We start from the raw sequence: 27,131 nt of genomic DNA on the forward strand, positions 1-27,131 counted from the left end.
GGCTACACAAAGCACACTTTTACAGCAACACAACAAACGGAAGAGAGACGCTTCAGAACTGAGGGTCGAACACATCCTCATTCATGTTTCCATCACAACTCCACTTTTGCGCAGCTGATGCTGGCTATTTAATTGGGAATTAAAGGGGAAGCGCTCTATTGGAAGAAGCACTAATTAATTGGGAATTAAAGGAAAAGCGCTCTATTGGAAGGAGAAGCACTGAGACGGTTCAGGAAAATTCAGGGCCGTCACAAAACGTTCTGAGGAAACTTATGGTCCATTAAACCTTTTTGTGAACTACTGACATATCCATTACTGTTATGTTTTAAGTACTCAAATATAAATGGCAAGCTGTTGGACACACACAAAGAAGGACTGATCTCTCTCTACTGAAGCAGGAGCCAGGGGGGCAATACAAAGACCCAGCCTCTAAAAAAATTGGAGGCCCCTCACCCTTCAATGTTGTGATGCAAAAATATTGGCAAAATGTATTGCTCAGAATAAAAAAAGGGCATACTGGACATTATTAATCACGATCAGATGGGATTTTCAAAAGATAGATATATAGGAGACAACATTAGACAACTGCTAGAAATAATGGAAAACTATGAGAATGCAAGGAAACCAAGTATAATCTTTATAGCAGAGAAAGCCTTTGTGTATCATGTCTTTTACCCATCTTATGAGAGATTCTCCAAAGTAGAAAAAAATGCAGGCACTGTATGTACACCTACAATCGGTTTATGTACACCTACAATCGGCCTGGATAAAAGACGTTCAACAATCCTTTATGCAAAATAATAAATAATGGTTACTTTTCTGAAAACCTTTTATTTTCAGCAGGTGTAAAAAGATGGTGCCCTCTGTCACCATACCTAGTTTTTTTATGGCCATTGAACTGTTAGCGGATCTAATGATAACGTTAAAGGAAAAAACAAAAGTATCAATGTACGCCAATGATTCAAGTTCTCTCTTGAGTCCTCAATCTTCAACCTTGAAGGGCCTCATTGAGTAACTGGATATTTTTCTGGACTAAAACACTTATGATACGTGTACTATATTATGGATTGGGTCTCTAAAAGCACAAATGTTAAATGACCATGTGGTCTCCCGATTTAAAAGGGGCGGATGGTGAAGTTGACGTGTTTGGTGTACGCATCCCAGAAAAGTTTAGCGTTCTTGCAACTATTAGCTTGGATAGAAAACTTAGCAAAATAGAATCTTGAAACCGTGGAGGGAAACACCTATCCATTTACGGGAAGATTACCCTGATTAATTATCTAGTGATATCACAGTTTACATATTTATTCATGGGTCTACCAACTCCAGGAGAATCCTTTTTCGTATCATGTAAAAATAAATATTTCACTTTATTTGAAATGGCAAACCAGATAAAGTTAAACAAGTATATTTATATAATGAACATGAGTTTGGAGTGTATTGACAATAGACCCCTGTTTAAAGTATCATCCCTTTTCAATGAAGTCATACAGAGTTGGCTACAATTCAAATTTCATCCTCCAGAAAAGGCAGATCTTATATTAGAGCAAATAATATGGCTAAATTCCAATGTACTGATAGAGAAAAAAACGATTTTCTTGGAATAAATGTAAAAGAACGGTATAATACTTATGAAGGACATTGTAAACAAGGACGGTAAATTTGTCACTCAGGCAACTAACAACAGTCAAATCCAATCAAATGTTGTTAGTCACATGCGCCGAATACAACCTTACAGTGAAACGCTTACTTACAAGCTCATAACACACAATGCAGTTTCAAAAATATGAATAAGAATGAGAAATTAAAGGAACAAATAATTCAAGAGCAGCAGTAAAATAACAATAGCGAAACTATGTACAGGGGGTACCGGTACAGAGTCAATGTGCGGGGGCACCAGTTAGTCGAGGTAATTGAAGTAATATGTACATGTAGGTAGAGTTATTAAAGTGACTATGCATAGATAATAAGAGAGTAGCAGCGGCATAAAAGAGGGGGTGGGGGGGCAATGCAAATAGCCTGAGTAGCCATTTGATTAGATGTTCAGGAATATTATGGCTTGGGGGTAGAAGCTGTTTAGAAGCCTCTTGGACCAAGACATGGCGCTCCGGTACTGCTTGCCGTGCGGTAGCAGAGAGAACATTCTATGACTAGGGTGGCTGGAGTCTTTGACAATTTTTAGGACCTTCCTCTGACACCACCTGGTATAGAGGTCCTGGGTGGCAGGAAGCTTGGCCCCAGTGATGTACTGGGCCGTACGCACTACCCTCTGTACTGCCTTGCTGTTGGAGGCCGAGCAGTTGCCATTCCAGGCAGTGATGCAACCAGTAAGGATGCTCTCGATGGTGCAGCTGTAGAACCTTTTGAGGATCTGAGGACCCATGCCAAATCTTTGCAGTCTCCTGAGGGGGAATAGGTTCTGTTGTGCCCTCTTCACGACTGTCTTGGTGTGTTTGGACCATGTTAATTTGTTGGTGATGTGGACACCAAGAAACTTGAAGCTCTCAACCTGCTCCACTACAGCCCAATCGATGAGAATGGGGGCGTGCTCGGTCCTCCTTTTCCTGTAGTCCACAATCATCTCCTTTGTCTTGATCACGTTGAGGGAGAGGTTGTTGGAAGTGTATGCTAAATACAAAATTATAACCAACTCATCGTGGTTCTGCCACAAAATTGGAAGAGATAATTACCTAAGAAGAAAATAAAGAATTAGTCTGCCTGCCACCCATAACAAATCATAAATGGCTTAAAAAGATTACTATAAGTAAAAAAAAATTATCAGTTTCACTTAAAGCCAAAAGGTTTGTCAGCAATGTTGCATAAAATTAAAGTCAGTTGTGAACAGATCTTTAATGTCCCAATACCTTGGCATTGGGTCTATGAACTGATATAGAAAACAACAATTGACAGCCTAATCCATTCGTTTCAATTTAAGCTATTATATAAAATACTTGCTACTAAAATAATGCTCAATCGCTGACTTTTTTTTGTCAGTTCCAGGAATGGTTGTTACAGGTCCCTCAGAAAGTATTCACACCCCTTGACTCTTTCCCCCAAAATGTTTTTTACAGCCTTAAAATTGATTAAATTGAGATTTTGTGTCACTGGCCTACACACAATAACCCATCATCTCAAAGTGGAATGATGTTTTTATACATTTTTGCAATTTAATAAAAACGGAAAAACGGAAATATCTTGATTCAGCCCCTTTGTTATGTTAAGCCTAAATAAGTTTAGGAGTAAAAATGTGCTTAACAAGTCACATAAAAGTTGCATGGACTCACTCTTTGTGAAATTATAGTGTTTAACATGATTTTTGAATGACTACTGTACCTCATCTTTGCACCCCACACATACAGATAATTGTAAGGTCCCTCAGTCGAGCAGTGAATTTCAAACCACAACGACCAGGGAGGTTTTCCAATGCCTCGCAAAGAAGGGCACCTATTGGTAGATGGGTAAAAACAAAAGCAGACATTGAATATCCCTTTAAGCATGGTGAAGTTATTAATTAATTAATTAATTAATTAATTAATTAATTAATTACTCTTTGGATGGTGTATCAATACATCCATTCACTACAAAGAAACAGGCGTCCTTCCTAATTCAGTCGCCAATGGTGACTTTAAAACAGTTACACAGTTTAATGGCTAACCTAATTGACAGAGTGAAAAGAAGGAAGCCTCTACAGAATACAAATATTCCAAAACGTCATATTTTCAAGCACGGTGTTGGCTGCATCATTTTATGTGTATGCTTGTTATTGGCAAGGACTAGGGAGGATAAAAAGAATCAGAATGGAGCTAAGCACAGGCCAAATCCTAGAGGAAAACCTGCTTTAGTCTGCTTTCCACCAGACACTGAGAGTCAAATGTACCTTTCAGCAGGACAATAACCTAAAACCAAATGTTAAATATCCATTGTTGCTTACCAAGAAGACATGGAATGTTCCTGAGTGGCCTAGTTACAGTTTTGACTTAAATTGGCCTGAAAATCTATGGAAGGACTTGAAAATGGCTGTCTAGCAATGATCAACAACCAACTTGACAGAGCTTGAAGGAATGGTGGATTGGCCACTGTGGTTGAAAATCTAGCACTTGCAGAAAGAGGAAATTAGGAATATATGTATAATTATTTAACTGCATGTACCGTACAAGTGAGCGAAAATAGCTGTAAGTAGCAGTAGAAGTATTGTTGTCTGTTAATTTATTGTAATCAGGGTAGGGTTGGGGGGGGGGTGTGTCATATATATATATATATCACACACACACACTTGAAGTCGGACTATTTACATACACCAATCCACAAACTATAGTTTTGGCAAGTCGGTTAGGACATCTACTTTGTGCATGACACAAGTAATTTTTCCAACAATTGTTTAGAGACAGATTATTTCACTGTATCACAATTCCAGTCAGAAGTTTACATACACTAAGTTGACTGTGCCTTTAAACAGCTTGGAAAATTGCAGAAAATGATGTCATGGCTTTAGAAGCTTCTGACAGGCCAATTGACATAATTTGAGTCAATTGGAGGTGTACCTGTGGATGTATTTCAAGGCCTACCTTCAAACTCAGTGCCTCTTTGCTTGACATCATGGGAAAATCAAAAGAAATCAGCCAAGACCTCAGAATAAAAATTGTAGACCTCACAAGTCTGGTTCATCCTTGGGAGCAATTTCCAAATGCCTGAAGGTACCATGTTCATCTGTACAAACAATAGTATGCAAGTATAAACACCATGGGACCACGCAGCCGTCATACTGCTCAGGTAGGAGACGCGTTCTGTCTCCTAGAGATGAACTTAGTTTGGTGTGAAAAGTGCAAATCAATCCCAGAACAACAGCAAAGGACCTTGTGAAGATACTGGAGAAAACAGGTACAAAAGTATCTATATCCACAGTAAAACGAGTCCTATACCGACATAACCTGAAAGGCCGCTCGGTAAGGAAGAAGCCACTGCTCCAAAACCGCCACAGAAAAGCCAGACTACGGTTTGCAACTGCACATGGGGACAAAGATCGTACTTTTTGGAGAAATGTCCTCTGGTCTGATGAAACAAAAATAGAACTGTTTGGCCATAATGACCATCATTATGTTTGGAGGAAAAAGGGGGATTCTTGCAAGCCGAAGAACACCATCCCAACCGTAAAGCACAGGGGTGGCAGCATGATGTTGTGGGGGTGCTTTGCTGCAGGAGGGACTGGTGCACTTCACAAAATAATTGGCATCATGAGGAAGAAAATGATGTGGATATATTGAAGCAAACTCTCAAGACATCAGTCAGGAAGTTAAAGCTTTGGTCGCAAATGGGTCTTCCAAATGGACAATGACCCCAAGCATACTTCCAAAGTTGTGGCAAAATGGCTTAAGGACAACAGAGTCAAGGTATTGGAGTGGCCATCCAATGCCCTGACCTCAATCCTATAGAACTTTTGTGGGCAGAACTGAAAAAGTGTGTGCGAGCAAGGAGGCCTACAAACCTGACTCAGTTACACCAGCTCTGTCAGGAGGAATGGGCCAAAATTCAACTTATTGTGGGAAGCTTGTGGAAGTCTACCCGAAACGTTTGACCCAAGTTAAACACGTTGAAGGAAATGCTACCAAATACTAATTGAGTGTATGTAAACTTCTGACCCACTGGGAATGTGATGAAAGAAATAAAAGCTGAAATAAATCACTCTACTATTCTCACATTTCACATTCTTAAAATAAAGTGGTGATCCTAACTGACCTAAGACAGGGAATTTTTACTAGGATTAAATGTCAAGAATTGTGAAAAACTGAGTTTAAAAGTATTTGGCGAAGGTGTATGTAAACCTCAGACTTCAACTGTATATATATAAAAAGGGGGGTTAAACATTTGGCAAACAATTATATTGATAGAAACGTAAATCTAGCTGCAATATTAAAGCTGATCTTCATTCCCAAAACCAATAGGAAACCAGAAATGTACTTTCCCACAACTTCCAAGGAACCAAATGTGCTAGCTGGTGATTCAGTTACCCTGCTCGCTGGGTAGTTGAAGTGTTCCCATTTTGGACCATTTTATGTGTCTGAAGGTACAAACTCCGCCTACCCTACTAGCTGGAAGACAGTGTCTCGTCTCAGCGGAGGGAAGGAGATCTGAGGGATGGTGAGAGGCAGCCTCTCCACTGCTCTCTCTCTCTCTCTCTCCCTCCTTTTGCTGAGAGAGACTGACCATCAGATGCAGGCACCATCAGTCCAGTAAAATATGCAATTTATGCTCAAGTAATACAACAAGGGACCATTGTGATCATACACCTCAAGTTTTTAAATATAATTTTAAAATGGTCTGAGAAGAACCACATTGGCAGGTCAATTCAAGCATTGCCAATATGCATTAATAATGTATTGGGCCTATAGCCTACTGCACAACCCTCATTGCTACATAACTGCTTTTAGTAGGTTATTAATGTTGCATAGGCTTACATTTGTTAAGTCATGTTTTTAAAAAAAAATGTCAGCTCAGAAAAGGTTGGTGACCTCTGGGGAAGGAGATGCTTCATGTAATAAAATGTGCATCCCAAATGGCACCCTATCCCCTATGTAGTCCTATGGGCCCTGGTCAAAAGTATTGCACTAAATAGGGAATAAGGATCCATTTGGGATGCAGACATTTTCAATTGTTTGTCCCCCAGTCTTCCAGTACAAAATGATGTGGAGAGGATCATATTAATTCCAGAAGTAGGGGAGGCTTGAGGAGGAGGGCATGTGGCGGGCCAAAGCAATTACAGGTTATTTTTATCTTCCAATCACAGTGAAGTGCTTTCAAAGCATCGGGACCTAAGAATAAACCATTAATATTATTTCAGCCTCATAACCTGTTAGAAAAGTGGGGCCTTTCGTTATTGGGGGGGGGGGGGGGGGGGTTGAAATTTAAACGAGAATCCCAACAAATAAGCCTACTCCATCTAAAGAAGACATGCCCAGGAGGAGAGAATGAGATACGTGTGTGATAGTCTATTATTTGTATAATCCAGAATGAAAGAGCTTAACGTCGATGACAGGCTTGTCAGAGAGTTAGAATCGTGGGAGCTAATCATCAATCTGAAGGTCGAACCAGGGGGCTAGCTTAAAACAAGTCCAATTGAATAGCTCTTGTCATTTAGTCACAGCAGTTAAAATAGTTCCGGTGGTGTAATGGCTTTAGTATCACCGTGGTTGGCTCAGAGTCCAGGGGAGACAAGGGACCAAATCAGATCTAAATTGGCTGAAGGACATTAAGTAGGGCGTGTTGGAGGATAGTGTGGAGAGCCCCCCTAGCCCGACCCAGGCTCCCTTAGAGTGGGTGTGATGTGTAGGGCATGCTGCATACTAACGGTTGGTTCTCTCTCCCACCCTCACTCTCTCTCTCTCTCTCTCTCTCTCTCGCTTCACTCTCTCTCACTCCACTCTCTCTCTCTCTCTCTCTCTCACTTCGCTCTTTCATCTCATCTCTCCCAGTGAGGATGTGTGCAAGCGGGGCTTCACAGTGATCATTGATATGCGCGGTTCCAAGTGGGACCTGATCAAGCCTCTACTGAAGACCCTGCAGGAAGCCTTCTCTGCTGAGATCTGCGTGGCGCTCATCATCAAACCGGACAACTTCTGGCAGAAGCAGAAAACCAACTTTGGCAGTGCCAAGTTCACTTTTGAGGTAAGGGAGAGCTCAGATTGGGCAACAACTGAGCCTTGTTTTAGTTGGCATGTCTGGTTGCCAACTGTTAAAATATTTTATATTTCTCTAGTACAGGCATTTTCTCTAGTCAGCATGTCTGTTTTGATTACGGTGATTATGTATTTCATCCGGAGTTGAATAGCAAATATTTTATTGTGATGTTATCACAGGGCTATAAGCACTACTTGACAACAGTTGTTCATTTTGGTTTGTCTCTAAAATGGACAGGGAGCACAGAGCCGTGTTTTCAAAGGAACTGGTGAGAAAAGAATGCGAAGAATGATTATCCCCCCCCACGATTTTCCCATATTCTCTGCATGTAATGCTGTACAGAAGTCAGCCATGAGTAGTGTGCTAGGTAGTGTGAGGTTAAGCTTACACCCCTCAGTCCTTTCTCATTCCTACCCTCCACAGTGAACTGTAGTGCTAATGAGAAACAGAATTTCTGCATTCCAAATGGCACCCTTGTCCCTGTATGCCTCTGGTCAAAAGTAGTGCTCTATATAGGGAATAGGGTGCCATTTGGGATGCGTCCAATGAAGCCTGTATATCTTTTGGCTGGGGTAACATCATGCAAACCTCTTGATTGCGTGCTGTTGAGCGGGTCGAGAGCTTCAAGTTCCTCAGTGTCCACATCACTAAGGAATTAACATGGGTCACACACGCCAACACAGTTGCACATTATTTTCAGTAGGCTGAAAAGATTTGGCATGGGCCCTCAGATCCTCCAAAAGTTCTACAGCTGCACCATTGAGAGCATCTTGACTGGCTGCATCACCGCTTGGTATGGCAACTGCTTGGTATCTGACCACAAGGCACTACAGAGGGTAGTTCGTACGGCGTAGTACATCGCTGGGGCCGAGCTTCCTGACATCCAGGACCTCTATACCAGGCGGTGTCAGAGGAAGACCCTAAAAATTGTCAAAGACTCCAGCTACCCAAGTCATAGACTGTTCTCTCTGCTACCGCACGGCAAGCGGTACTGATGCACCAAGCGTGGAACCAAATGGACCCTGAACAGCTTCTACCCCCAAGCCATAAGACTGCTAAATAGTTAACCAAATAGCAACCCAGACTATCTGCATTGACTCCCCTTTGCACTAACTCTTTTGACTCACCACATATGCTGCTGCTAATGTTTATTATCACTTTACCCCTACCTATATGTACATATCTACCTCAATGATCTCGTACCCCTGCACATCGACTCGGTACTGGTACCCCTTGTATATAGCCAAGTTATTGTTGCTCATTGTGTATTTATTCCTTGTGTTATCTTTCTATTATTTTTCTGTTTTTCTCTCTGCATTGTTGGGAAGGGCCCCCGTAAGTCAGCATTTCCCTGTTTGTCTACACCTGTTGTTTACGAAGCAGGTGACAAATAACACTTGATTTGATTTGGATTTAATTTGACAGACTAGCATGGTGTCAGTGGAGGGCCTGACTAAGTTGGTGGACCCGTCCCAGCTCACAGACGACTTTGAGGGCTCTCTGGAGTACAACCACGAGGAGTGGATGGATCTTCGCGTGGCCCTGGAGGAGTTCATGGGCTCGGCTGTGCACCTCCTCTCCCGCCTGGAGGACCTTCAGGAGCTGCTGGCCAAGAAGGAGTTCCCGGTGGACGTGGAGGGCTCCCGGCGGCTCATTGACGAGCACACACAGCTCAAGAAGAAGGTGATGAAGGCTCCCGTGGAGGAGCTGGACAGGGAGGGCCAGAGGCTGCTTCAGTGTATCCGATCTAGTGACGGGTTTTCCGGGAGGAACTGCATCTCGGGTAGCGCTGACTTCCAGAGCGTGGTGCCTAAGATCGCCAGCCTGCTGGACAAGCTGCACTCCACCAGACAGCACCTGCACCAGATGTGGCACGTCCGCAAGCTCAAGCTGGACCAGTGTTTCCAGCTCCGCCTCTTTGAGCAGGATGCAGAGAAGGTGAGTGACCAAGCTCAGAGGTCTAGAAACATTCACAATAAAACAATTTCTGCTGAGTTGATCTCTGAATTGAAAAATCTTTATGTCCGTTGAAATATTTTAGGGACTTTTGTCTTTAACTCGTGGTTAAAAACGTGCAACTCTAAGTAAAATTACTAACAAAACATAGATCAGACAACATGATATAGATGATACCAATGATCTCTGCTAACAGAATAACAAAAATGAACCCACAGTACATTAAATACACTGGTGATTTGATGTTCATAATATAATATGCAGGGCGTTTACCTAGTAAGACCATTCTAATTGCCAAACGTGTGCCTTGTGTACAGTAAGGCAGACAAATGTTTACATGGAATGTATATTAAAAGGTTGCAAACTGATTGAGAGGTTTTTCGCATATAAATATCCCTGAACCTTGGATACAAATATTTATCCTAGAGACACATTGTGAAAGTCCTCAGTATGACAGCGATTAACAAACTTTGGGCTAGATGTTATTTGAGGTCTAGGGTGCATCCCAAATGGCCCTCAATCCCCTACTATATATAGTGCAATACTTTTGACCAGAGCCCTCTGGGCCCTGGTCAAAAGTGTACAGATAGGGTGACATTTGGGACACAGACTTTCTCTGTTTATATGGAGGGCCTGAATACATAAACGCTGGCATTTTGTTTATTTATTTGAAATGCATATTAAATGGGATATAATAACAGCCTGTGCTTTTAGAAGGATATGTGCTTTTACAAGATTTTGAAAAAACAGAACAGTTCAGTACCTCATTCCCGAGATGCTATTTTAGGGAATAAACATGTATTTTGCCCACTTTTCCAATTTGTGAGGTATTTTTAAGTGTGTATTAAAAACTATTTATTCTCCTCTACGCACACATCTCCCTTGACAATGGCAGTAATGTTGTCCAGATGAATCCAAAGGTATATGTAATAATTTCATAATAATTTTTTTAGGTCATTTTTTTGTTTTTAAAGGAAAACCTCATGTTGCCTAAATACCCCAAAACTCATTAGGAATAACACAACAACAATATGACCTCGTGTTAGGACCTATATAACTCTGGCAAGGTCAGAGACACAGGTGAGCCTGCAAGAAAAGGTGGTTGTATTTAGATGACAATGATAATCACACTTTCAAAACAATGTTTTACATTGCCAAGTCATCTGCCGTTTCTCAATGCAACCTGACAAATGAACTAAAACAAATAAACTACAGTAAAATGGCCACACAGCTAGTGTATACAGAGAGAAAGGAAGAAAAATAGCATTCGCCTAACCATGCAATGTTCCCTCCAAGCCTTCAAGCCCACACTCCCCCCAATATACCCTACAATGATGAAGTAGTAGGCCAATGCCTGCTGGATTCTAGACAAAGGCCTTCATTTGGATAAGTGCAGTCAGTCCCTTTTCTAATGACAGTGGAGCCCCATGGTGCCTCTGATGATTAGGCCAGGCCCAGATAAAGATTAATTTCCCTGGGGACAATGCCAATCAAGGCCTGGCACACATACTCTGTCTGTCCCTCCATGCGTCCTCTCCAATTGGTCTGTGATTGGTTACTAACACGGCACTAACAATGTGTTACACAACGCACAGTCTAACAGGATAGCTAAGCTCAGATTCCATAAGACTATTTACATTCGTATCTGACCGAGCACTTGGACAGTCATAGTAGCGTTTGTGGTTGCACACCTGCACTCCAGCCATTTGAACAGTGATTGTAAACACTGAGCACATTATAACAGGGCACCTTTGAAGCTCAAGCATTAATAAGGGTATTCTTTTTTAACAATGAAATGAAATTGTCAGTGTGCAACCCCAGTAAAGACACTACAGATCTGGGTGGATCAAGATCAAAGGGAACAATAACAGACAGATGGGAGGATAGAGGGGAGGATAGACATGTTTACTTTGTCCTCCTGAGGAGGTCCTCCATAATGACCTCATGTGCTCTTTTTGGCTTGCACCCCAAATGGCACCCTATTCCCTACATAGGGGACTTATTTTATCAGTAAAACGTCACAATAAGGTGCAGAGCGTTTCATTTGACTACTGGGGGGGCTAGAAGAACCAAAACTCCACTAAAACCATTAATACCTGAGTGCAGTTTTTAAGGGATTGTTAAATAAATGTTAACTTTGGTTGTAATATTATCAGCATAGTCAGAACTAAAAAATGTTTGATTATTCCTTGCGAAACAATTTAGCAGCAAATAACTACATGCTTTTCATGATCAGTAAACATCAATTGATGATGTCATTTCTGATACGTGAGGGTAGCCTCATGATCTCTCTCAATATTGGCCATCATAAAATTAAAGGGAACTCAAGTATGAGTGGTTTAGGTCAATTACCCATCCTTTGTGGGCTCTGCTTGACAAGCTACCAGTAGAAACTTTGTACAGTTGGCTAAACTGAGTGATAAGTAGACCTAATGTACTTTTTTCCAACCAACGTAGGCCTACCTAGTGAAGTTAGCTAACATTATCCCCTTTTCAGCATTGTTTTTAAGCGTGTTTAATCCTGATTGCTGCTGACAGTCATGATAGACTACACTGACTGATGGACCATGTCAAATTGGCTAGCTAGCTAGCTAATAACAGATTACGTCAATATGGCTAGTTAACGCGTTAACTTTCAGGGGATAAACTAGATGGTATTTGCTTGCCATCTATAGTGGTGATGACAGCAGTCAGACTGACTACTTTACAAGGACGAGGACTTGCCAACGCCAAGCACTTTCCAAAAGCCTAATCTCTGGTGAAGCAAGCTAAACGACACGTTGTTTGCTTAGCTAGCTAGCTACATGCCAAATGGATAGTCTACCCTACGTATCTGAAAATATATGATCAATTAATGTTTACTGATCATGAAAAGTATGTAGTTACTTGTTGTATAACTCTGATGATAGAGCTAAATGTTGGAATAATCGGAAATGTATAGCTCTGACTATGTTCATCAAGAGGTGATGATATTAAACCAAATAGTTATAACATGTATTTACAGTGGTGACCCGTGACTGTAGGACCTAGACCTTCAGAGGGACCAAAAATCTTCCAACATATTGTATCAAACAAAATAATGACAGAAAACATTGCATCACTTAATGCGCCCGACATATCTTCTGTAGTCAGTAGTCAGACCATTCTAATTCAGGTGAAGGAGGAGCAATACTTTTTGATGACATTATGAATGAATCGAACAGGCCTGGCCGCGCTTCAGGCTGCCGCACACACGGAGACAGAACCACCATGGGCACAACATGACACACAGCATCAAATAATGCACTGTTTACACAACTTATGGCACCAACGCCACTTTCACACTATCACCAATAGCGACAACAACAGTGTCAAATCAAAGGTGAAACGCTCATGTTGCTGAACGTACCGCGACCGTAATACCGTGGTGTTTAAGGAGAGCCAGTTTTTGTCAAACACATAGACACGGCTGACAGACAGGTGACACACACAGCAGTCACACACAGCATCAAATAATGTTAAAGAATAAGCAGCCCATTCACTCCAGTGGGCCCCATGAAATCATACCAATACAAAAGCACAACCATTTCATGTCCAAAATGAAATTAACAAACTAGCTATTACTTCCCATTGCAAATTTGTAAAAAATCACGTTCATGAAAACTGACCGGTGATCTCAAGTTTAAATGCAATGTTTCACAGTCATTATTTTCCAAGATATAGCTAACAGCAAGCGAGCTACAACAAAAACAATTGTGCCACTCACCAGATTATGATCATTTGTAAACAAAGTTTGAAAGTTAATCTCGAAAAGAGTGATGCTAACAAATTAGCAACATCATCCACCTTGAAGTTGATAACAGCTGCTTCTCTTGCGCTCCCTTGCGCTCTCCTAGGTTTTATGGCAGACTACAACCTATTAGTGTATTACCGCCACCTACTCTATTGGCTGTTTATTACCCTCCTATTCTGTATTATGAATTATTATTATTAAATGTTTGTTGTATTATGAATTCCACTGAGGTCAAAATGTGATTGGTTCATTCCACTGTCACTCCAAAATTCCGCTCTAATACAGTTGAACGGCAGAGGCCTTCTGTCCAGCTTCTGAAGGCCTAGCCAATGGCTGGCTGAGCTTGCTAGATTTTTCTACCCAGAGACCACGGAAGAAAATGATTTGTTCTATTCAGTAATAACCCTTCTCTTTCCAACACAAACCGAAGAGATTAAATCAGACAATTATTATAATTATTGTAAAGATGAAATAGAAATGAAAATGTTTTTTTCAAAGGCCTAGAAGGCGCTGACGGTTCCCCACTGTTTAACAATTCCTTGAAAACGTCAGGTAGTTGTCAATGGTTTTAGCGCAGCTGGGGGTCTCCTTACCCCCCAGCAGCCAAATCGAATTAGGCACCACGCTCCATCATATTATGACGTTTTATTGATAAGCAATGGTGCATATTCATGCCAAGGGAAGCCATGCTTGTGTAACCGATGTGAAATGGCTAGTTAGTTAGCGGTGGTGCGCGCTAATAGCGTTTCAATCAGTGACGTCACTCGCTCTGAGACTTGAAGTAGGGTTTCCCCTTGCAACGCGGCTTTTGTGGCGCGATGGGTAACGATGCTTCGTGGGTGTCAGTTGTTGACGTGTGCAAGGGTCCCTGGTTCGAGCCCGGGTTGGGGCGAAGAGAGGGACGAAACCTACACTGTTACACTTCCCCAAAAATGTAACCAAGAAAAAAACATACAAAATAATGTAACTTTGGTCTCTCTGTGTTTCATACATTTCCTTCAATTCGCAGGAGCATTTGGCCTCCCTTGATAAAAAAGTAATAAAATACTAGCCAATCAGCATTGAGCTAAACTGAGTGAGCTCAGCTGTTAATGGTCCTGGCGCACCAAAAAAAAGTGTCAGGGGAAGCCAGTTTGGATTTGGCTTCTCACCAAACATCATTGAATTGTTGCATGTCGTTGCATTGTTGTCCTCCGGTGGTTAGCTAGCTAGCTCAAATAGGCCAATTATTTTAACACCGATTCTGATCCAACCATAAATTCATACATTGTGCCCCTAGCCTGTTCAACATGCAGCTAGATGTAGTAGGCTAATGTTAACTAGTTGGCCTGGCGCATTGTTGCCCATGAAAGGAAGTTAGGCTAGCGAGCAAACATTTTAGCCTGGTAGCTTAGGATAACAACAATTTAAAGAGTGTGACAGAGTCATAGACGGTTTAGGCAACATGAAAGAGGAGGATGCCATTGGCGTTTCTCTACAAGTAGGGTGAGTGAACATGTTTTTTTTTCTACTTGCAAGCACGCACACGGGCATACACACAGAAATCAGTACCATGGACAGCCACATCATATTTAGATTACATTTATTGGACTACATAGTTTTTGGTATCTTTTAGTTGTCACTGCATAGATGATTAGATGATGTTGAAATACTGACGTTGAAATAGTGGAGGCAGTTTTCTTTGTGAATTGCACTAACTATCCGTGTTTCTAAATCAATAGTTGTTTAGCAATCCAAAAATGGAAACATTAACTTGCTTGACCATGCTGTAGGTTATGTAACTGTTTGTTACATGCAATATGTTTTGTGGACTTCACCAGATAGATGTTGCTCTCTGGTTCTGTGTCTTCTTTTTGTCTCGGCCTTAGGTGTCAAAGCATATGATTGAATTAACAGGTTATAGAGCAAACAACGCAATTATCACAACACATAGGTTGTAATATGGATTTTTCCCCCCCTGGCATGGCTTCCCCTGTGATTTTACCCACGCACTGCTACTGGTGATAAGACCTATAAGGATTCTGGTGCCATTTGGGACCCAGTCAAAATGAACAATTACTGCTCCTCTCGCCTGGCCTCCACGCCGCCGTCTTCCTCTCCCATCATGCACTGGTAATGATCAATGCCATATGATGGAAAAAATCTCACGTGGGTTTTAGTCAGGAGAGTTATAGATTAAAATCAATGTTGTTCTCCGTGGAGAAAAAAATACCTCTTTGATGCAATCAATATATTTCTTTCAAGGAATATCATTTTTACAGAGTACATTTTAGGTTTATGATAAGGAAGAAGTTGTTGTTCATTTAGGATAATGATATACAGCTGTAGGATCACTCTTTTGAACGCTCTTTTGTTGCCGAGAATTTTCTTGCACTGCAGGAAAAGCAAACTTGTTGTGCAAACAGTTCCTCATCTTCAAGTGAACACGATAGGGAGTCATTTATCAGCAACTGCAATGAGACAGAATTTGTCCCCCCCCCCCAAAAAAAGCAAACAGTCATTGAGCTAATTATTCTTTAGCCAGCTTCTCTCCGTTTGATTAGTAAATTATTAGATTAAGCTGTCAAGATGTAATTTAATAAGCATGACAAGTTAGGGATTTTTATAAGTATCGTTTCAATCATATGGTCTTTTGACAATAAAGTTGATTAAATCAAACCCTACTTTGAGGGTAAGAAATATGATTCAAAACCAAAATATATGGACGACCACTTTTTCCTAGTCACTTTTCTGCTTTTCTCATTCTATTTGCTAAAGTTATTGCATATTGAAAGAAAAGCCATTGTAACTTTTTACTGCAATTGATCATGGTTTAGTAGGATAATAATTACCTTAGCACTATTCATTAAAAAAAACGTCTAAATCGGAGCAAATTGTCTATAGCAACACCTGCTCCGTAATCTGTTATATCAGTACAAACACATCAGACAACTCATTCATTTTATAAGGACTTACGTTGGAAGGCAGCGCTGAGAGGTCACACTAGCGCCAATGTTTAATTAACAGCTCAATCAAACCTGATTAAATGTATTCTAATGTCGCAGGCTCTTCAGAGCGGGGGTGTAAAGCTGCTGGCCTAGAGGGCTGTCCTAATGTGACCCTATAATCATGCTTGTCACGCCACTGTTATTTAATTTTTGACCATATACTTGAGTGTACTGTGCAGGATTTTAATAAAGAGTGATGGCAATACTCCCAATGACTTGCTTTTAGTTAAATCCAATCATTAGTGTATAATTAACACCAGAGAGAGGACTACAGTAGCATGTAATGCACTGAATGTTTATCTTCCGTGTCCTAGGATGGTCTAGTGGTCTAAACCGCTGCCTCTGGATCACATATACTGCTGAAGCATGGGTTCCAGTCCAGCCCTCTGCTATTTGCTGTGTCTTTCCTCTCTCTTGATCCGGTCCAATACACCCGAAAATGAAATGTCTATCTGCTGTGCCATGATGAGTTACAACAGCTAAACTATCAATGGGAATGTCTAATAATCATTATGATTAATTGATTATATATATATATATTATGCTATTTATATGCGTGCAAGCCGTGCATTCATTTCTGTATGGGTGGGCCCAGCGGGAATCGAACCCAAAAGCGCCATTCCCTAACAACTGAGCCACACAGGACCAGTAACCCAACCAGCAACCTTACCTAACCTTATGTATCTGTGTTTGTTCCCACCATAGATGTTTGACTGGATCAGTCACAATAAGGAAGTGTTCCTGCAGAGCCACACAGAGATCGGAGTCAGCTACCAACACGCCGTGGACCTCCAGACGCAGCACAATCACTTTGCCATGAATTCTATGGTACGTGAGGACTACGTAGTGTGTGAGGACTACGTAGTGTGTGAGGACTACGTAGTGTGTGAGGACTACGTGGTGTGTGAGGACTATGTGGTGTGTGAGGACTATGTGGTGTGTGAGGACTATGTGGTGTGTGAGGACTACGTGGTGTGTGAGGACTACGTGGTGTGTGAGGACTACGTGGTGTGTGAGGACTACGTGGTGTGTGAGGACTATGTGGTGTGTGGGGACTATATGGGGTGTGTGAGGACTATATGGGGTGTGTGAGGACTATATGGGGTGTGTGAGGACTATATGGGGTGTGTGAGGACTAAATGGGGTGTAGCGACTATGGTGTCAGAGGACTGTGGTGTGTGGGGACTATATGGTGTGTGGGGACTATATGGTGTGTGGGGACTATGTGGTGTGTGGGGACTATGGGGTGTGTGGGGACTATGGGGTGTGTGGAGACTATGGGGTGTGTGAGGACTATGGGGTGTGTGAGGACTACGTAGTGTGTGAGGACTATGGGGTGTGTGGGGACTATGTGGTGTGTGGGGACTATGTGGTGTGTGGGGACTATGTGGTGTGTGAGGACTATGGGGTGTGTGAGGACTATGTGGTGTGTGAGGACTATGGGGTGTGTGACGACTATGGGGTGTGTGAGGACTGTGGGGTGTGTGAGGACTATGTTGTGTGTGAGGACTATGTTGTGTGTGAGGACTTTCTGCAGTGTATGGGGATGGGGGATCTAATAATATGGATGACATCAATACTCTTTGAGTCATGGCTCAGTGATTTCACTTTGTATGAGCGGAGTAAAAGCGGAATTATTGAAAGACAGACTGGTCGATGTTTGAGGAGCGAGTCAAAAAGCCTTTTAGTTACTGTATTAGTATTTCAAATAGGGTTGTGAAAGAAACGTGCTCGTACAGCTACCAATGATGTAGTGCAGGCCACTGGCGATGGAGCACTGAAGTCCGTTTTACATATGAACACACACGTTCAGATTAGCACCGCTCTACTGAAATAGCACGCTACTTCCTCAATGTTGATTTGATTTCCTCTGGTCCTACTCACCAGTTACACTGCCATTCAAATTATTGTTAGGATGGTTCCCAAATGGCGCCCTATTCCCTACATATCCCTGGTCATAAGTAGTGCACTAAATAGGGAATATTGTGCCTTTTGAGATACACATTAGAATAGGGAATGGCCTCTACTGCAGTTTTGCTCTGACAGAATGAAGACATGTTTGATGCTATTTGGATAAGAAATCAAGCCACATACAGTGCTGCGAAAAAGTATTTGCCCCCCTTCTAATTTTCTCTACTTTTCCATATGTTTGATACTGAATGTTATCGGATCTTCAACCAAAACCTAATATTAGATAAAGGTGAACAAATAACATGACAATTACATACTTATTTAATTTATTAAATAAACAAAGTTACAGTATGCAACACCCAATGCCCCTCTGTGAAAAAGTAATTGCACCCTTACACTCAATAACTGCTTCTGCCACCTTTAGCTGCAAAGACTCCAACCAAACGCTTCCTGATCAGATCTCTCGCGTTGCTGTGGAGGAATTTTGGCCCGTTCTTCCATGCAGAAATACTTTAACTCAGCGACATTTGTGGGTTTTCAAGCATGAACTGCTAATTTCAAGTCCTGGCACAATGTCTCAATTGGGATTAGGTCTGGACTTTGACTAGGCCATTTCAAAACTTCAAATGTGTTGCTTTTTAGTTGTCCAGGTCCTGAGGCAGAAAAGCATCCCCAAACCATCACACTACCACCACCATGCTTTACCGTTGGTATGAGGTTCTTACTGTAGAATCCGGTGTTTGTGTTCCACCAGGCATAATGGGACCCATGTCAATGACTTTCTTTTTCACACAGGGGAATTGGGTGTTGCATAACTTTGTTAGTTAAATTCATGAAATAAGTGTCCATTTTTTGGTTATTTGTAAACTCAGGTTTCCTTTATCTAATATTAGGTTCTGATAATATTCAGTATAAAAAAAATATGCAAAAACAGAGACAATCAGAAAGGGTTGCTAATCATTTTTCGCAGCACTGTATGTACCAAACACACCACACGCACATGCACATTTGAATGGCATGGAAAGTCCTAGCATTTAGGGGGGTAGATCAGCTTTAATATTGTTGATAGATTGTGCCTTCCATCAGTGTAATTGTCTGCATCATTTGTCAATATATATATATATATTTTCCCCTAACCCTAACACCCCTTCCCTAATTGGAGTAAACTAATGGACAACAACGCTTCTACTTCCAGCTTATACATACTAAATACATTATACAGACACAGTATATTTTTCAATACTTCTATATTTTTGGTTTTTGGTCCCATTCTAGCCTTCTATTGCCATTTCCAGCCTTGATTCTCAATGTGTGATGTTTTATTGTATTTTTTACAATAAAAACCTCCCCACTCAGAGGCAGCTTGGCTCTCACTGAAGAACCACTCTCTCTCTCTCTCTGTCTCTCTCTCTCTCTCTCTGTCTCTGTCTCTCTCTCTCTTTCTCCCTCTCCCCCCACACTCCCTCTTGTTCCCCCCCACTCTCTTTCTCTCTCTCTTGCTCCCCACCACTCTCTCTCTCTCTCTCTCTCTCTCTCTCTCTCTCTCTCTCTCTCTTTCTCCCTCTCTCTCGCTCCCCCCACACTCTCTCTCTTGTTCCCCCCACTCTCTTTCTCTCTCTCTCTCGCTCTTGCTCCCCCCACTCTCTCTCTCTCTCTCTCTCTCTCGCTCTCCCCCTCTCTCTGCTCATACAGACTCCTAAACCATGCTGTTATTATGTTTTGACGTGAGTCTTGGCTCAGCGTGTTCAGCATGTAGCTACCATGTCTGAACGTAGTTCACTCAGCCCTGCTTTAACCAACGAGCTGTTTGTTTTGATGCCTTCATTAGCAGTTCTAATCAGGTTAGCGGTAAATAAAGCCCACGGTGGGTGCATCATATGAAGCTGATAAATGGTTGGGCCTAAAGCGGCCAGAGATGATTAAACTCCGATAGTGGAGGGATGGATGGGTGGGTTTTGTGGACTACAGAGCCAGATGGCAGCACAGAGGATGTACGTGTGTGTGTGTGTGTGTGTGTGTGTGTGTGTGTGTGTGTGTGTGTGTGTTTGTGTGTGTGTGTGGGAGTGTCAAAGACATCAGGGGTGGCCTGCCAGAGAGCGAGCGATTCAGTCAAAGCTGCAGAATTCTGTCACGCTTGTTGTCGCTAAGCTCTACACCATAATTTCATGCCGGACTGGCTTTCAGGTCATACAGTATCTCTGTAGCATTGAATGTTTAGCTAATAAGCGATACTACATTGGTAGGTATAGCTAGACACGCCACAGAGACCCAGGTGGGTGCAATTCATTATCAGGTAGAATAGAAAACCAGCTCCGGACCTCATCGGGTACAAGTTGAATACCCCTAATATAGACCCTGGATCTCTTCCCATAATAAATGATGTCTTCTCTATGTGTGTCCCTCCCTCGGTGCAGAATGCCTATGTGAACATCAACCGGATCATGTCGGTGGCGTCGCGCCTGTCGGAGGCGGGCCACTACGCCTCGCAGCAGATCAAACAGATCTCGGCCCAGCTGGACCAGGAGTGGAAGAGCTTCGCCGCCGCCCTGGATGAACGCAGCACCATCCTGGCCATGTCGGCCGTCTTCCACCAGAAGTCGGAACAGGTTGGCAGTAGACAGTAGGCCTACAGGCTGCAACCCTCAAACTGTTGTCACTCAGTCAAATAGCTCTGAATTCTACCTAACTTGAAGTCTGAGCACGCAGCTCAGACATTTGTGTAAAACATGTACTGACGTCAACGGGGGATTTGCATGACAATTCAAGCGTTGCATCAACGCTTTGACCATCCTTCAAGCACACAGGCCGTCTGAGAGAGATTGTAGTGTCAGTGTTGTCCTGTATTTCTCTGGCTGTTGCCTGTTGCTGTGTAGAGGTCGTTAAGATAGACCTGCGTTGCCTTGGCAGCAGCTGCTATGATGCAGATTGTTTGGGGCTACAGGTGTGCCTGTCGGTTGTAGACTATGCTGCTTTACAGAGAGCCAGGCAGGCAGGCGGGGTCCAGGGTTTCCTCAGCCTCTCGTAAAGACGGTCTGCCTACTTCCCTCCCTCCCTGCTTCCCTACCCCCCTTCCTCCCTCCATGCTTCCCTACCCCCCTTCCTCCCTCCATGCTTCCCTACCTCCCTTCCTCCCTCCCTGCCGGCCTCTGTCAGTTAAATTTATCCCAGGGCTCTGTTGATTGATCTATCTGTCCCTGTTCTGTTGTGTGAATGTGTCTCTTTGGCCTGTGTTCATACAGTTCCTGGCTGGGGTGGAGGCCTGGTGTAAGATGTGTAGTGAGGGGGGGCTGCCCTCGGATATGCAGGACCTGGAGCTGGCCATCCACCACCACCAGACCCTCTACGAACAAGTGACCCAGGCCTACACCGAGGTGAGACACCTTCACAACACAAACCAGGGTTGGGGTGAATTCCATTTCAATTCCAGTCAATTCAGGAAGGACACTAAGATTTCAATTATTTTCAATGCTTTTCAATTAGGAATTGGAACGTTTGGATTTGGAATTTGGTTTACTTTCTGAATTGATATGGTATTGTCCCCAACCCTGACACTTACCCAGTTAGAGCACTAACTTAACTCAGGTTTATAGTGACATTCTGTGCTAGTTTAAGATCCCACCACATAGCTTTTAAGGGGAATGACCACAATTGTAATCCCCCTTTTATATGAGATATATACGATGGCTTTTAAAAGACTGTCATAAGTTATCTTAACATTATCATAAGCAATCTAAGCATGAATATACACTGCACCTAACGTTGAAATATTGCCCTTAAATGAAAAAAAATCCTTAAATCAGATCGTACCAGACACAAAACTCTTTCATGTAAACGTTTCCCTGTACTACAGATTTATGTCAAATATGACCTTTACCCGCCACATTGAATCCATCTGCATTGCACCATGTGTGACACATGGCCTGTTATGCAGTATGTGGACCACTGTCCTTCCATGTCAGATTTACTCCCCACAGAAGATCCTGTATGATGATAGGTTTGTGGTTTGTGTAGCATTTCACTAGATGACTCTGCTCTCCACTGACTTTTGTCCTCCTTGGTTGTTTTATTTTAGCGTCATCTCTGACAAGGTTGCTATAAACGTCTCTGGTTTGAACCAAAAAAAGAAAGGCTTTGCTGTTCTCTTACATATTGTGCCACAGATGAAGGAAGAAGAAGAAATACTCATCCTAATGCGCAAGAAAGTGCATGTAATTTAGTGATTTCCGCTGGAAATTAAATTACAGCTTTGCCTTTGCTTAATTTAGGACGGTGCGTGTGCAGCTAGAACAGAACAGAGGCGATTAGCAAGGAACTGACTTTCAAAATCCTTATTTTCCTCAAACTTTTCTTTCCACATAATGAAACTAAGATTTGACTGATATGACAAGCTTCAAGATTAATAGTGATGCTGTATCTAATGCAGACATAGAGTTTCAAAATTCTGGGACATTCTCAAAATTCCCGGGTTTTCAAAAAAATCCTGAAATCCAAGAATCCTCCAAATGTGATTTATGGAGAACCTGGGAATTTTGGGAAAGTTGCAACCCTGCAGATATCAACAGTTAAATAGGGGGTGCTTATATTTGTCCTGTTTCAATGCATGTACAAGTGTGAAATGGAAATGTGTTTTTTGCATATCCCATCTCCCCCTGAGACACCCTTGGATAGTGGGGTTACTGCCAGGGATCAGACATTATTTACGGTGACCCTGGAGCAATTAGGGTAAAGTGCTTTGCTCAAGGGCAGATCGACAGGTTTTTTTTTCAACTTGTCAGTTTGGGGATTTGAACTAGCAACCTTTGGGTTACTGGCCCAATGCTCTAACTGCTAGGCTAAAGCTAGGCTAATCCTCCTAATAGTGGTTAGAGCATTGGGCCAGTAACCGAAAGTTTGCTGGATCGAATCCCTGAGCTGACAAGGTAAAAATGTGTTGTTCTGCCCCTGAACAAGGCAATTAACCCACTGTTCCCAGGTAGGCTGTCAATGTAAATAAGAATGTGTTCTTAACTGACTTGCCTAGTTAAATAAAGGTTAAAAAAAATATATAATAAATAAATATCGCATCCCTCTCTGTCAAAAGGTCAGTCAGGATGGCAAGGCACTGCTGGATGTCCTCCAGAGACCATTGAGCCCGGGGAACTCGGAATCTCTGACGGCCACAGCCAACTACTCCAAGGCGGTCCACTGTATCCTGGACGTGGTCCACGAGGTCCTGCACCACCAGAGACGCCTGGAGAGCATCTGGCAGCACCGCAAGGTCCGCCTGCACCAAAGGCTACAGCTCTGTGTGTTCCAACAGGACGTCCAACAGGTAACTAGCGTCGTGTTCATTTATATACACGTGCACACACCAGAGTATTTGAGCATGGGAAATTCCACTCATCGCTCTCGGACTGGTCTTTGCACACCGTTCTGGCGCTCAACGTCTTTAACCCCGCTCTGCAAAACATTCGCTCAGCGCTCACAGGGGGGAAACAAATGCCTCTCCATTCCTTTTTTTCTCGTTTATTTTTTGTGACTATGTACCATTTGGTTTTGAAGTAGGCTGTCGTAACATTTCAGCATCATGTCGTAGGCTATTAAACAAGGGCTTACCTACAGTAGGTGATAGGCTGTGGCCGCTGTGTTAAAAAACAAATAGCTTTTTCTCTAATCTATTCATCAGATACTTCAGTTGTAACTGGCTCTGTTGCGCTCCCATTTGACAGTTGCTAGACAACTTTAGCACTGTTACAAACTTTGCTCCACTCCGCTCACATCCCCCGGCAAACCCACACAGGCCATCCATCCAACAGGAAACGGTAAGATGGCCAGTGCTCGGCCCCCGACTGTACATCACTAACTGTATTGTGAATAGCAAACTGAACATGACGACACAGTGTAAATGAAATGCTGCATCTTGAATCATATTTTGGTGCACCGCCTCTTCAGTCACTTGTCAGGGCTGTGGGAGTTGTAAGGACTCAGATGTAGCCTATAGAAATGCTTTATGGCACACTAGTTTAGTAACAGTATGAGGTTAGTAGGTCATGGTGTCAATCTGCACTGTAGAACATGAGCCATTTATTGTTTTGGTTGAGCCCATTTTAGAGAACACAGTTCCTTGCCCTGATGCTGCAGCAAAATATGAATTTACATCTCATAACTCATATGGCTCTGTGTTGACTCCGGGTTTGAAAAAGGAGTCCGTATTTCAAATGAGCAGCGTGAAGAAAGAGGAGATTTTCAACAGTTAAGGGGAATTATTTTTCATGAGCGGAATTTTTACTCTAATATTTCTCGTCTGGAAACGTACTCAGGTGGACAGTTAGTATCCCTTGCGTTGGCCATTTTGGAGAAGGATGAGCTGCAGTCTGGGAGTGCGTCCCAAATGGCACCCTATTCCCTATTTACTGCACTACTTTTGACCGGGGCCTATACAGAATGGCGCTGGCATGTACAGTATAGGGGCCATTTTACGGGCTCCTGACCAATTCTGCTATTTTGTGTTTTTTTGCACTGATCTTAAGTTTTTTTGTACATAATGTTTCCACCATTGTTTCCTATGACGGCAAAGAGCTTCTGGAGTTAGAACAGCGATCACTAATCTCGATTTGGATGATGAATTCTACTCGACACTCGGAAGAGGAAAAGACGACGATATAGAGGGCGACGTGGGGGCAGCCTGACGAAACTACGATATAGAGTCCAACCTGGGGGCAGCCTGATTAAACTACGATATAGAGTCCAACCTGGGGGCACCCTGATTAAACTACGATATAGAGGCCGACGTGGGGACACCCTGATGAAAATAGGATTTAGAGGCCGACGTGGGGACACCAAGATGAAACTACGATATATAGGCCGACGTGGGGACACCCTGATGAAACTACGATATAGAGGCCGACGTGGGGACACCCTGATGAAACTACGATATGGAGGCCGACGTGGGGACACCCTGATGAAACTACGATATGGAGGCCGACGTGTGGAACCCCTGATGAAACTACGATATAGAGGCCGACGTGGGGACATCCTGATGAAACTACGATATGGAGGCCGACGTGGGGACACCCTGATGAAACTACGATATGGAGGCCGACGTGGGGACACCCTGATGAAACTACGATATGGAGTCCGACGTGGGGACACCCTGATGAAACTACGATATGGAGGCCGACGTGGGGACACCCTGATGAACCTACGATATAGAGGCCGACGTGGGGACACCCTGATGAAACTACGATATGGAGGCCGACGTGGGGACACCCTGATGAACCTACGATATAGAGGCCGACGTGGGGACACCCTGATGAACCTACGATATAGAGGCCGACGTGGGGACACCCTGATGAAACTACGATATAGAGGCCGATGTGGGGACACCCTGATGAAACTATGATATGGAGGCCGACGTGGGGACACCCTGATGAACCTACGATATAGAGGCCGACGTGGGGACACCCTGATGAAACTACGATATGGAGACCGACGTTGGGACACCCTGATGAAACTACGATATGGAGGCCGACGTGGGGACACCCTGATGAAACTAGCGAGTGAATAAACCACCTCTACTCTCTGTTCCAGTGGAGAATACAATCATTGGAGAACAAACTAGACGAGGTCCGTTGGAGTCAGCTCTAATTCCAGCAGCAGCACCGAGCCAAGTCTGGGAGCCAAATCAAGATCTGACCTCTGATTAGCCAAGCCAAACAATGTATAACCAGTCCACCAGGGACACTGGAGCGCTGTTGGAATAATTACTAGGCATAGTCTTAGAAAATGTTACCAAGGATTCAATGGCCTAAAAAAGCAATGCTGTGTAACATGTTAGTGTGCGTGTGTGCGTGTGTGCGCGTGTGTGTGCGTGTATGGTAGGGTGTGTGTGATTGTGCGTATCAGCTTTCTTTGTCAAGTCAGTAAGATTCATAATCACACATCATCTCTCACACCTTCCTCCTCTTGCAGTATGGCTCATTCTAGGTGAATACCTCTCACCACTCCTCTCATATCTCCTCCTCTCCCTCCCTCTTTTTCACTGTGATAACGAGTCCACTCCCCCCTCAATGAGGCCAGTCTCTACTCTTCATCATCCAGCGCGCGTCCCAAATGACATCCTATTCCCTTGATACCGTTCTACTTTTGACCACGGCCCATGAGGCTCTGGTCAAAAGTAGTGGACTATATAGGGAATAGAATGCCATTTAGGGACGCACATCCAGTCATTGAAGTATGAAGTGTGTTTATTAGCGAACACATGCCAGAAAGTACTTCACAGGCACAGCCAGTGAAATTAGTGTGATCGGATTTATCATTCCTTGAATAGGGCCTATTCAATTTAAAAACGAAGAAAAAACAAGCTAGACTGTCGGACAGGTTTCCTTTCAATCCGATCTGCTTCAGTGTCTTTTGTGCTTCCGACGTGTTTTCTGATGTTCTGATTTGTTCCGTAAACCAACCTATCTTTCTCTCTTTCCCTGAGAGGGTATTGAAATGGCTGTCATTTGGGACGCAACTCGAGCAATACAACGATGTGCTAGATAGAATACACCACAGTGAAAGCCACACTGGAGAGACGGAAACAGAAACGGTGTAGTGTACGGTTCAGTGAGTCCCCTGCCCACAGTCCGAGTGGAGCTCATTGATAGGACCCAAACTGAACCCTATTACCGGTTAAGTGCACTACTTTTGACCAGGGCCCCATAGGGTTATGGTCAAAAGTAGTGTACTATATAAAGAATAGAGTGCCACTTGGGACGCATCCATGGAGAGTGTAGCATGCATTTAGTTAGTTCATATGCGCAGTGTATACTCACGGTGCCCTAGTTTATTTACATTTACTCAAGGGAACC

At 43.0% G+C, this 27,131-nt stretch overlaps 1 protein-coding gene across 1 annotated transcript in view; it reads left to right on the forward strand.

Annotated features, from left to right (window-relative positions):
* LOC115156096 (kalirin) overlaps positions 1-27,131 on the forward strand; it is a 288,273-nt gene that overhangs the window by 110,401 nt on the left and 150,741 nt on the right. The window contains exons 4-9 of the mRNA XM_029703397.1: positions 7,467-7,659; positions 9,097-9,609; positions 17,092-17,214; positions 20,712-20,903; positions 21,537-21,668; positions 23,378-23,608. Of these exons, the coding sequence (XP_029559257.1) occupies positions 7,467-7,659; positions 9,097-9,609; positions 17,092-17,214; positions 20,712-20,903; positions 21,537-21,668; positions 23,378-23,608 (1,384 nt within the window). The remainder of the gene's footprint in view (positions 1-7,466; positions 7,660-9,096; positions 9,610-17,091; positions 17,215-20,711; positions 20,904-21,536; positions 21,669-23,377; positions 23,609-27,131) is intronic.

Source organism: Salmo trutta, chromosome 20 (assembly GCF_901001165.1).
Source record: "Salmo trutta chromosome 20, fSalTru1.1, whole genome shotgun sequence".
Taxonomy (NCBI): Eukaryota; Metazoa; Chordata; class Actinopteri; order Salmoniformes; family Salmonidae; genus Salmo; species Salmo trutta.